This window comes from Somniosus microcephalus, chromosome 13, assembly GCF_052327205.1.
Source record: "Somniosus microcephalus isolate GS21.2 chromosome 13, FLI_Smic_1.0, whole genome shotgun sequence".
In the NCBI taxonomy this organism is placed as follows: Eukaryota; Metazoa; Chordata; class Chondrichthyes; order Squaliformes; family Somniosidae; genus Somniosus; species Somniosus microcephalus.
In genome coordinates this window covers 173,711,687-173,724,436 of record NC_140999.1, presented here as the reverse complement: position 1 = coordinate 173,724,436, position 12,750 = coordinate 173,711,687, and the positions used below count along the sequence as shown (strand labels likewise).

Genomic DNA, 12,750 nt, shown 5'->3' with positions numbered 1-12,750 from the left:
GCCCCTCGAGGGAGACGGGGCGAGGCTCGAGGCGCTCCACATCCCTCTTAGGGCGCTGAAACTGATTATCGCAGCGCAACATGCCGCAGCGCCACACGCTGCGGCACGGCACACTGCGGTACTGCAGGCCTTCCTCCCACTGTTAAGGGGGAGGTGCCTGCAACAGCGCGATCCCCGATCGCGAGTGCTGGCAAATGAGCCCGGCACCAAGGAGAAGTGCCGGGCTCTCGGGAAACAGCCGGCAATGCCGCCGGGGGGGGGGGGCGGGGCTAGGAGGCCGGGGACGGAGGTGCTGGCAGGCGGCCGCCGAAAAAGCGGCCACACCGCACCTCCACCTTAACTTGCGCCGCTGCTGGCACAGTAAGGCCCCGTGAACCGGGCGCGGGTAGCGAGCGGCGCAACTGTGGCGTTCGCTACCAAATATCGCGAACGGGGCATGAATGGGGTGCTGCGCATACCGATGACGTCATCGGTGGCGGCGCAGCGCAAATGCCTAACGCCACCATTAGCGCCCCTACTGAATATCGCCGGAAACACAGCCAGTGGCGCTACAGCCACTGACTGCCTCTTTAGGCGCTAACAGGTGCCGCTACTCACCCAATTTCTCCCCCCTAGTCTCTGACCTGCTCTTGTTTCCACAGTATTTATGTGGCTGGTCCAGTTAAGTTTCTGCTCAATGGTGACCCCCCAGGATGTTGATGGTGGGGGATTCAGTGATGGTAACGTCATTGAATGTCAAGGGGCAGTGTTTAGACTCTTGCTTGTTGGAGATAGTCATTGCCTGGCACTTCTGTGGCGCGAATGTTAGCTGCCACTTAACAGCCCAAACCTGAATGTCGTCCAGGTCATGTTGCATGCTGGCATGGACTGCTTCATTATCTGAGGAGTTGCGAATGGCACTGAACACTGTGCAATCAGCAGCGAACATCCCCATTTCTGACCTTATGTTGGAGGGAAGGTCATTGATGAAGCAGCTGAAGATGGTTGGGCCTTGGACACTGCCCTGAGGAACACCTGCAGTGATGTCCTGGGACTGTGATGATTGACCTTCAATCACCACAACCATCTTCCTTTGTGCTAGGTATGACTCCAGCCAGTGGAGAGTTCTCCCCCTGATTCCCATTGACTTCAGTTTTACTAAGGCTCCTTGATGCCACACTCGGTCAAATGCTGCCTTGATGTCAAGGGCAGTCACTCTCACCTCACCTCTGGAATTTAGCTCCTTTGACCATGTTTGGACCAAGGCTGTAATGAGGTCAGCAACCGAGTGGTCTTGGCGAACTCAAACTGAGCATCAGTGAGCAGGTTATTGGTGAGCAAGTGCCGCTTGATAGCACTGTCGATGACACCTTCCATCACTTTGCTGATGATTCAGAGTAGACTGATGGGGCGGTAATTGGCCAGATTGGATTGTCCTGCTTTTTGTGGACCGGACACACCTGGGCAGCTTTCCACATTGTCAGGTAGATGTCAGTGTTGTAGCTGTACTGGAACAGCTTGGCTAGAGGCGTGGCTAGTTCTGGAGCACAAGTCTTTAGCATGATAGCCAGGATTTTGTCAGGGCCCATAGCCTTTGCTGTATCCAGTGCGCTCAGCCGTTTCACGTGGAGTGAATCGAATTGGCTGAAGACTGGCTTCTGTAATGGTGGGACCGCAGGAGGAGGCTGATATGGATCATCCACTCGGCACTTCTGGCTGAAGTTGGTTGCAAACGCTTCAGCCTTGTCTTTTGCACTCACGTGCTGGGCTCCACCATTATTGAAGATGGGGATATTCATGGAGCCTCCTCCTCCCGTTAGTTGTTTAATGGTCCACCACCATTCACAACTGGATGTGGCAGGACTGCAGAACTTTGATCTGATCCGTTGATTGTGGGATCACTTAGCCCTGTCTATAGCATGCTGCTTCCGCGTTTTAGCATGCATGTAGTCCTGTGTTGCAGCTTCCCCAGGTTGGCACCTCACTTTTAGGTACGCCTGGTGCTGCTCCTGGCATGCTCTTCTATACTCCTTATTGAACCAGGGTTGGTCCCCTGACTTGATGGTAATGGTAGAGTGAGGGATATGCCAGGCCACGAGGTTACAGATTGTGGTGGAATACAATTCTGCTGCTGCTGATGGCCCACAGCGCCTCGTGGATGCCCAGTTTTGAGCTGCTAGACCTGTTCTGAATCTATCCCATTTAGCATGGTGGTAGTGCCACACATGATGGAGGGTGTCCTCAGTGTGAAGACGGGACTTCGTCTCCACAATGACTGACTGTGCGGTTGTCACTGCTACCAATACTGTCAGGTAGATTGGTGAAGACGAGGTCAAGTAGGTTTTTCCCTCGTGTTGGTTCTCTCACCAGCTGCCGCAGGCCCAGACTCGGCCAGCAGTGGTGCTACCGAGCCACTCTTGGTGATGGACATTGAAGTCCCCACCCAGAGTACATTCTGCGCCTTTGCTACTCTGTGCTTCTTTCAAGTGGTGTTCAACATGGCGGAGTACTGATTCATCAGCTGAGGGAGGGTGGTAGGTGGTAATCAGCAGGAGGTTTCCTTGCCCATGTGCCATGAGACTTCATGGGGTCCGGAGTCAATGTTGAGGACTCCCAGGGCCACTCTTTCCCAACTGTATACCACTGTGCCGCCACCCCTGGTGGGTCTGTTCTGCTGGTGGGACAGGACGTACCCAGGGAGGGTGATGGAGGAGTTTGGGACATTGGCTGAAAGGTATGATTCTGTGTGTATGACTATGTCCGGCTGTTGCTTGACTAGTCTGTGGGACAACTCTCCCAATTTTGGCACAAGTCCCCAGATGTTGGTGAGGAGGACTTTGCAGGGTTGACTGGGCTGGGTGTGCCGTTGCCGTGTCCGTAGCCGGTGCCGAGTGGTCATTTTTATTATTTGGTTTCAGTAGCGGTTTGTTACAACTGCGTGGCTTGCTAGGCCATTTCAGAGGGCAATTAAGAGTCAACCACATTGCTGTGGGTCTGGAGTCACATATAGGCCAGACCAGGTAAGGATGGCAGATTTCCTTCCCTAAAGGACATTAGTGAACCAGATGGGTTTTTACGACAATCCGATAAGTTTCATAGTTAGTATTACTGATACTAGTAATTTTTCCAGATTTATTTAATTAACTGAATTTAAGTTCCCCAGCTGCCCTGGTGGGATTTGAACTTTGGATCATTAGTCCAGGCCACTGGATTCCTAGCACAGTGACATTACCACTACGCTACTGTTCCCAACTGACACTGACTTAGAATATCGTGTAAATCCCTAAAGGGGATGTCCAGTGCATAGAAATGAACTATAAACTATCTGAATGCTGGAAGTATTCTACATTTATACTACTGCGGTGATGGTTAGTTCAGGGCTCAAGATCCTAAACTGCTCATTTAAATTCCACATAGCGGTTAGCAAACTATTTGGAGGTTTGCAGTTATTGCAGACGGGCTGATTTCCTGTTGCTGGGTGGTTAACCTACTTCATAGAAATGAAATTGAAGATATGTCAGTATTTGCATCACTTGCAAATAAAATAAACGCAGAACTTTTCTGGGTGTCAGTGTGGTTTTCTGTTTAGGCAACTGGTTGATATGTGCTGATCATCTGGACCAGTTTATGGAAACAGCTTTAAAACTTTTATGCTATGCATTTTTTGACCACCGAGTGTCATCATATCTTCGCGTATGCTATTTGGGAACGAGTGGCCCAGTATTTGTATCTGCTGTGCAACCTCTCTACAGTGGACTGCACATAAAGAATCTCTATAATGAATGAATTCCAATGTCCCAATTCTCTTCCCATGTAACAAAATGGACTAACACCGAAAATCGATTCCAAGCCATTTATGATGGGATTTTTCCCTCTCTCCTCCTCGACTCCATTTTTAAGTTATTTCCTCAGCTCTAATTGTTCAGATCTCCTTTTACTAAGTGCCACTCTATAATTGAGCAGGAAGCCTGCGCCTCGGTCTCTGCCCTCGGCTACTCTTGATTCACCTGCTCAAAGGTTCCCAGGAGCGGGTGACAATAATACAGCTGGTTTCACTTGTCTCACTGTATTGAGAGCACTTGGCTATTGCTTCCTGTAATATTTGAGATCAGGGACGCACCATGTCAGTAACTTTGGGTATGAATCCATCACCACTCCTTGGCGCAGTAGGTTGAAGCACCATATCTATTGTTACTTTGCCACCTTCTTCGCCCATGTATAGTAAATTCTTTTGTACCATTCTCCATAAGGAGAAGTAAATGTGCTTCGCTCCAGTTATAAAATGTTAGTTACTATTTCTATACTGACTGAAACTCTTGATTTATGTTTTGCTTAAACCATGCTTTCTACTTTATCCAAATTGAACTATAATCTAGAGGATCAGTTTTTTTACTTGTAGTTATCTCGAGGCAGGCTGACAATTTAGTGAAGCAAAGGATATAGAACAACCATAAGTCCGAAAATGATTGCTGACTGCAAGCTTTCTTTAAAGTTTCCTTTATCAGTTAGTTTCAGGATTACACTTTGCTATCTCCTCAGTTTTCATCAAGCTGTCAGCATTTGCTGATTGCCAACCCACTCTATAAAGCTGCTGCCAACTGTCAATCCTTGACTAGCATTGCAGACCATGCAATATACTGGCTGTATGTACCCAAGTAAAAAAATTCATTGTAGAAGTCTTTTGTTGCCATGTTCCTTGAGAGGATGCATTCCCACTCTGAATCCAAACTGTTCTGCACTCTGACACTGCAGTTACTGGGTATGTGTAGCCTGTATCCAGCATTAAGGACAGACCTGTCACTGGAATGTAGCTTAGTGAGACTCCCTAGAGAAGGAAGCCTCATTTTGCTTCTTTTGGAGTCAGTTTGGGCCCTGGCACCCAATTTACACTGACTAAAAATTGAGTAGCGGCTAACTTCGCCGGGGCGCTACTTTTAGCGCCCCCGCGCCCGAAATTGAGTGGTAGCGCCCCAAGAGGGTAGCGGGGCGCTGCAAAGGAATATCGCTGCGGCACATCGTGCCATGCCGCACGGTATTGCAGGCCTTCCTCCCCTTTTTAAAGGGGCGGGGCCTTGAACAGCGTGACCCGGGGCCCAGCTGGGCCCCCGGGTATCGTGAGTGCTGGCAAAAGAGCCTGGCACTCAAGAGAAGTGCTGGGCTCATGGAGCGCAGCCAGCACTCCACGGGGGGGCGGGTAAAGAGGCCGGGAACGTGAGCGGAGGCAGGTGCTGGCAGGCAACCGGCAACAAAAATGGCCGCCCGCACCTCGCCTTTAAATAGCGTCGCCCCGGCCGCAGGTAGGCCTCCCTGACCCCATCGGAAATGGCGTCTGGTGGTAAGTCGGGGGGCGCTCCTGAAGATCGCAAACGGTTAGCGCCGCCGCTAACCTCCCACTGAATTTCGCGGGAGGTGTCGGTGGCGCCGCGCCCGGGCGCTATTTGCTTTGCACCCCGTTGGCGCCCTCTTAGGGCACTAACGGGAGTTGCGAAGCAACCCAATTTTTCCCCTACTGAATTTAGCAGTGGTGCGGAGTAGTTTTGTTCCAGTGCTAAATCTGTGTCATGTGAATGCACCCAATTCCAATATCAAGGCACTTTACTCTGCTCTTTAGTAACAAACAACAGCCATAACCATTAGGAAGATAAAATATTTAGAATACAGAACAAACTGCCGGAACAAACTGCCGGAAGTGAATTTAGGGTAGCAATTATATCGCTTTGCTTCTGCTGATGTTAATGAACTACTCGAGCTGTGATATTCTGCTTTAAGACTTCATTCTTCTCCTCTCTCTCGCTCTTTCTCTTTTCTACTGTGTCTAGTAGCACATGAGACAACCCATTTCTTCCACTGCTTTACATCCAGCAGATTGTGCCCAGGATTTTTTTGTAACAAAGCCCTTTTTATGTGGATCTGACGCCACTCCACTCCACTGCCACCTGCTGGATGTGAACCCAGTATTCAGAAGACAAAGCTCTGGGGGGAAAAATTGGGTTGCTTTGTGCCTCTCGTTAGCGCAAAGCAACTAGCGCCCGGGCACAGCGCCACTAACGCCTCCTGCAAAATTCAACAGGAGGTTAGTGGCGGCGGTAGCTGGTAGTGTGGCGCTGCGCCTTCGGCGATGACTTCGGTCACGCCCCCTGACCTACCGTTGAACGCTATGTCCGACAGGGTCGGGGCGGTGCTAATTAAAGGGCAGGTGCTGGGTGGCCTTTATTTTTGGGCCGCCTGCCAGCACCTGCCCACTCCCGCTTCTTCATGCAGGGTGCTGGCCACAATCGGTCAGCCCAGCACTCCTCTTGTTTTCCCGGTACCCCGCTCCCCGGTAGTCCAGCAGGGCCCCTGTGCGCGCTGTGCTAGGCCCCTCCCCTTTAATCAGGGGAGGGAGGCCTGTAATACCGCGGCGCGACGTGTTGACGCGTGTGGCGCTGCTGCACGTAGCGCCGTGATATTGAATGGTAGCGCCCCAGGAAGGAGGGGGGAGCGCTTCCAGTAGCGCCCCGCCTCATGACTCAATTTACGGCTTGGGGGTGCTAACTTTTTCGGGGCGCTAAAAGTAGCGCGACCAAATTTTTCCCCCTGGTCTCATCACTAGGGTTACTATGGAGGGAAGCCACTCTGTTCCCATCGGCTGCAAGCAGCCCCCTGGAAGTATCCACTCATCTCCGTTTGCCAGCACACTGTGGAGTGGGGCTCGAGCTCATAACCGTATACGTCATATTTTCTTGTTTCGGAGTGCAAAGACTATTTTTCCTGGTAAATTCTATTTCTGATAGATAACTATTGCCTGTGCTCCTGTGCTGTAACATAACTATTAGCCTTCATCACAAATGGTCGTCACATGAACAAAAGCAACTCACCCCAACAAAATACAAGTTATGGAAACCATGGAAGAAAAGGGTTTTTACAAAATAACAGGCCTATGTCTGTGCTGTAGATTCTATGTAACATGTTTTTGTTCATCCCTAATCATCAGTGTTCTATAGTAATAAACATATTTATAACAAAGTAGTTGCAAAGTAACAACTAATATATTCTTTAAATAAAAGGTGTATGTATATATGTGTGTGTAATCCTGATAATTGTCTATAAAATGTAGAATCTGTGTCTGATAAGTAGTTGTATATTGTCTTGATAAGGTCACAGCTAAACAACTTTTCTGTAAATTAGGGTCACAACACTATATGGCAATGAGAGTCTCTGAAGCTCATCAGCTGAAGGATGGAAGCCACCAGACGGCGCAGGAGCCAGATTTTGGGAAGACTTTAAAGGACTTGCCGAGGTAATGTGCAAGGCAGAATGATCATTGTTTAATTGTATCTGTAAGCTGCAATAATCCTTGTTTATAAAACATCTGTAATATCCTTTTTGCAAAGATCCTGCTAACTTGACAAATTCTAAATCCCTCACCAAGAGATTCCTGTGTGTTTAGGCCAATATATAAGTGGCAATCATCAGCAGTCACTAGACAAAACAGGTACTTAAACCTCCCCCCCCCACCCTGTCTCCAGCTTTTTCCAGTTCTGATGAAGGGTCCCAGACCGGAAACGTTAACTCTGTTTCTCGCTCCGCGGATGCTGCCTGGCCTGCTGAGTATTTCCAGCATTTTCTGTTGTTATTTCAGATTTCCAGCATCCGCAGTATTTTGCTATTGTATAGGTACTTAAACTAACTGAGTTGTCACCATTACTCTTGTACAAATTTCAACTTAAGCCCTGTAAAAGACCCATGATGAGGATCTACATTTTTCCTTGTAAAGTTTCCCCCCCCCCCCCCTAATTTTCTCCCTTACCCCGCGGAAAGTGCTGAGGCCACATTTCCTAGGTACAGTTCCATGGGCACGGTTGGGGTGGGGCGAGGGTTAATATTCCACTTTTGCAGTTCTGGTGCCACTAGTGGCGCATGTCATGAAATTACACACAGCCAGTCCATAATTCTCCATCAATTAGCCAGGATTATTACCCCCAGATGCCTTCTGGTACCCCATTCTTCATGTGAGTCTAGACAGTGTGTGCTGGCAGGCTATTCAACTTTGGGGAGTATCACATTTGAGACTAATCATCTTCTCATCTGAAGCCCACACACATGCACTTTCCAGCACGGGTAACTGGACAATGATCAGAAGCAAGAACCATGGCAATTTTTAATTCTGGTTATTTTCCATCAAATTTTGTGAGGTCGATTTTAACCCTCCCACTTGGCGGGAATGCTACAGATGGGGTAGTGGATAAGATTGCGGGAGGTCACACCGCATTGCCTCCCGCCATTGTAATGTACCTCAAAGCAGGCAAGGGTGGCCAGCCCATCCGGGGCAGGCGGGGGCCTACTTTACATGGAAAAGTTGTGGTCTGATGACTTATTTGGCATCACAATATAATTTCTACTCGGGGGGGGGGGGGGGGGGGTTCAAGAGACCCGCATGGGGACAAACCCAATAGCTTGACCATGGTGGGAGTCTGCAGAGTGGGCAGAAGAGGCCAAGGTAACTTGAATTTTTTTTTAGCATTTAAGTGCAATCCTTGTGGGCCAGGAGGAGCAGGACTGCTCTCCTGGCACCACAAGGAGTCACTGGCCTCCCCAGCCCTAGCCTTGTTTCCCACTCCCAGTGCTGTGATCTCCTCACCAATGCCCCTACCCAGCACTAACTCCACGCAGGGACCATCCCCTTGCGTCCCCAGTGTCCTTGGGCTCCAGTTCTCCAGCCCTGATGTCACTCACGCTGCTTTCAGGTGGAAGATAGTGCTGGAATATTTTGCATAGAATATGCAGCACAGAAACAGGCCATTTGGCCCAACTAGTCAGTGCAGTGTTTATACTACACAGTTCTCCTCCCATTCTATCTACCTCATCTCAGCCTTTCAACATAATTTTCTATTCCTTTTTCTCTGATGTACTCATCTAGTGTTCTTTTGGAAGCATCTAAGCTATTTGCTTCAACTACTTCCTGTGGGAGTGAGTTCCACATTCTAACCACTCTGATTGAACAAATTCCTCCTTATTTCCCTATTGGATTTATTACTAACTATCTTGTATTTATGGCCTGTAGTTTTGGATTCTCCCACAAGTGGAAACATTTCCTCACCAGCTACCCTGTCCAACCCATTCATAATTTTAAAGACCTCTATCAGGTCTCCTCTAAGCCCCAATCTGTTCAATCTTTCCCAATAGCTGCAATCTCTCAGTTCTGGTATAATTCTTGTAAATCTTTTTTGCACTTTCTTCAGTGCTTCCATGTCCTATTTATAGTATGGAGACCAGAACTGTGCACAGTACTCTAGTGTGGCCTGACCAGGGTCCTATACAAGTTTAACATAACTTCACTACTTTTGAATTTTGTACCCTTAGAAATAAATCCCAGTGCTTTGTTTGCATTTTTAATTGCTTTGCTGATCTGCGATGCTGCTTTTAATGATTTGTTCACCTTTATCCCAAGATCCTTTTGTTCTTCTACCCCATTCAGTATATTATTTTCTATGGTGTAGGTGATGTTACTATTTTTCCTACCAAAGTGCATCACCTCACATTTATCCATGTTAAAGTTCATTTGCTATTTAACTACCCATTCTGCAGGTTTTCGAATGTCGTTTTACATAGAAATATAGAAGATAGGAGCAGGAGTAGGCCATTCGGCCTCTCGAGCCTGCTCCGCCATTCAATGAGATCATGGCTGATCATCCAAATTCAGTACCCTGTTCCTACCTTCTCTCCATATCCCTTGATCCCTTTAGTCTTAAGGAATATATCCAACTCCTTCTTGAATATATTTAATGAATTGGCCTCAACTGCCTTCTGTGGTAGAGAATTCCACAGGTTCACCACTCTCTGGGTGAAGAAATTCCTCCTCATCTCTGTCCTAAATGGCTTACCTTTTATCCTTAGAGTCTTGTCTTGTATTATGTTGCATTCTTCCTCCATGTTCGTTATACCCCCCAGTTTGGTATCATCTGCAAATTTTAATAATGAGTTATTGTTCCTAAGCCCAAATCATTAATGTAAATTATGAATAACAGTAGTCCCAGCACTGATTCTTCTGAAACATTGCTTTCTACCTTCCTCCAATCTGAATAACTACCCCTTTACCCCTATTCTCTGCTTTCTATTTTTTAGCCAATTTGGTATCCATCCAGTTATTTTCCCTCCGACTCCACACACCCTACCTAACCTTTGTCATGAGCCTACTGTTTATAGAGCGTACCCTATTGAAGGTTATTAAAGATTATTAAATGTGTCCCAGCAGTTAAAATGGCCTGGGCTTCACTTTGAGCTCCCACAAGGGTTTCCCTGCCATCCTCCACCCCTCCTGCCCCAAACATGCCTCAGAATTAAAATGGACCTTGTATCCCACGCGCCTCCCCCCCGCCCCACCTCCGCTCTAATTTTTTTTCTTTCCTCTCCTCTCCTCCCTTCCTAAGTGCAGAGATGTTGAAATGAATGGCACCCTGGGGACGTCAGCCATGGCGGTAACGCTGTCCCCGATGTGGACTTCCTTGGGAAAACAAACATTTTCTCGTGAGGGGTGGCATTGGTGGCAGTGCAGAGCAGTGACCGAATCGAGTGAACGCATCGGGGAGCACCTCCTGCCAGCGGGAGGTCAGAAGGCCCCTAGACTTTAAGGCTAGTAGGGCGGCCTTCCAAACTGTTGCATTCTCTCTTTCCACCTGTCCGTTCCCCCGGGGGTTGTAACTGGTGGTCCTGCTTGTGGCTATACCCCTAGCGAGCAGGTACTGGCGGAGTTCGTCGCTCATAAACGATGAGCCCCGGTCGCTATGGATATAGCTGGGGAAACCGAACAGGGTGAAGAGGCTGTTCAGACATTAATGACCGTGGCACTGGTCATGTCCGGGCAGGGGATAGCAAACGGGAGTACTCGTCAATGATGTTGAGGAAGTACACATTGCGGTCGGAGGAGGGGAGAGGCCCTTTAAAATCGACGCTCAGGCGTTCGAAAGGGCGAGTGGCTTTTATCAGGTGGGCTCTGTCTGGTCTATAAAAGTGCGGTTTGCACTCGGCGCAGACTTGGCAGTTCTTGGTCATGGTCCTGACCTCCTCAATGGAGTAAGGCAGGTTGCGGGCCTTGATGAAGTGGAAGAACCTGGTGACCCCCGGGTGGCAGAGGTCATTGTGGAGGGCCCTCAGCCTATCGATCTGCGCGCTGGTGCAGGTGCCACGCGATAGGGCATCTGGGGGTTCATTGAGCTTCCCAGGCCGGTACAAGATCTCGTAATTGTAGGTGGAAAGTTCGATTCTCCACCTCAAGATCTTGTCATTTTTGATTTTGCCCCTCTGCTTGTTGTTGAACATAAAAGCAACTGAACGCTGGTCAGTGAGCAGGGTAAATCGTTTTCTGGCCAGGTGGTGCCTCCAATGACGCACAGCCTCCACAATAGCCTGGGCCTCCTTCTCGACCGCGGAGTGTCTGGTCTCCGGGCCCTGGAGGGTTCGTGAGAAGAATGCCACAGGTCTCCCCGCCTGATTAAGGGTGGCGGCCAGAGCGAAGTCGGACGCATCGCTTTCCACCTGGAAGGGGATGGATTCGTCCACTGCGTGCATGGTGGCTTTGGCAATGTCCTCCTTGATACGGTGGAAGGCCGAGCGGGCCTCTGCCATCAGGGGAAAAGAGGTGGATTTGATCAGCGGACGGGCTTTGTCTGCATAGTAGGGGACCCACTGGGCGTAGTAGGAAAAAAACCCTAGGCACCTCTTCAGAGCTTTTAGGCAGTGGGGCAGTGGGAGTTCCATAAGGGGACGCATCCGGTCCGGGTCGGGACCGATGACCCCGTGTTCCACAACACAGCCAAGGATGGCGAGGCGGTCTGTGCGGAATATGCACTTCTCCTTGTTATATGTCAGGTTCAGGAGTTGGGCGGTGCGGAGGAATTTCTCGAGGTTTGCGTCATGGTCCTGCAAGTCATGGCCGCAGATGGTCACATTGTCTAGGTAAGGGAAAGTGGCCTGCAGCGCGTTTTGATCGACCATCCGGTCCATCTCCCTTTGGAAGATGGAGACCCCGTTGGTAACACCAAAGGGAACCCTAAGGAAGTGATAGAGGCGGCCATTTGCCTCAAAAGCAGTATACTGGCGGTCTTCGGGGCGGATGGGGAGCTGGTGGTATGCTGATTTCAGGTCAATGGTCGAAAAGACGCAGTACTGCGCGATCTGGTTGACCATGTCAGCTATGCGGGGGAGTGGGTAGGCGTCCAGCAGGGTGTAGCGGTTTATTGTTTGGCTGTAGTCGATGACCAGGCGTCGTTTCTCGCCGGTCTTAACGACCACAACCTGGGCTCGCCAGGGGCTGGAGCTGCCCTCAATAATCCCCTCCTTCAGGAGCCGCTCCACTTCGGTTTTGATGAAAACCCTGTCCCCGGCACTGTATCGCCTGCTCTTTGTGGCGATGGGCTTACAGTCGGGGGTGAGGTTAGCAAACAGTGGGGGGGGTGGGACTCTGAGTGTGGAGAGGTTGCATCTGGTGCGCGGCGGGCAATTTGGAGGCTGCTGGCTGCGGACTGTGAGTGGGGGGAGGGGGCCACCGTACGCCATCGTAACGCTTTTGAGGTGGCACTGGAAATCCAACCCCAGTAGAACGGCAGCGCAAAGTTGGGGCAGGACCAGGAGTTTAAAATTATTGAACACAGTCCCGTCTACTACTAGTGTCACCACGCAGTAGCCGCCAATGTCCGCTGACTGGGACTCGGCAGCCATAGAAATCCGCTGGTGCGCAGGCAGGACTGGGAGAGAGCAACGCCGCACCGTGTCGGGGTGGATGAAGCTCTCTGT

At 49.7% G+C, this 12,750-nt stretch overlaps 1 protein-coding gene across 1 annotated transcript in view; it reads left to right on the top strand.

Moving 5' to 3' along the window:
* slco4a1 (solute carrier organic anion transporter family, member 4A1) overlaps positions 1 to 12,750 on the top strand; it is a 214,447-nt gene that overhangs the window by 180,963 nt on the left and 20,734 nt on the right. The window contains exon 6 of the mRNA XM_086005608.1: positions 7,147 to 7,258. Within this exon, the coding sequence (XP_085861734.1) occupies positions 7,147 to 7,258 (112 nt within the window). The remainder of the gene's footprint in view (positions 1 to 7,146; positions 7,259 to 12,750) is intronic.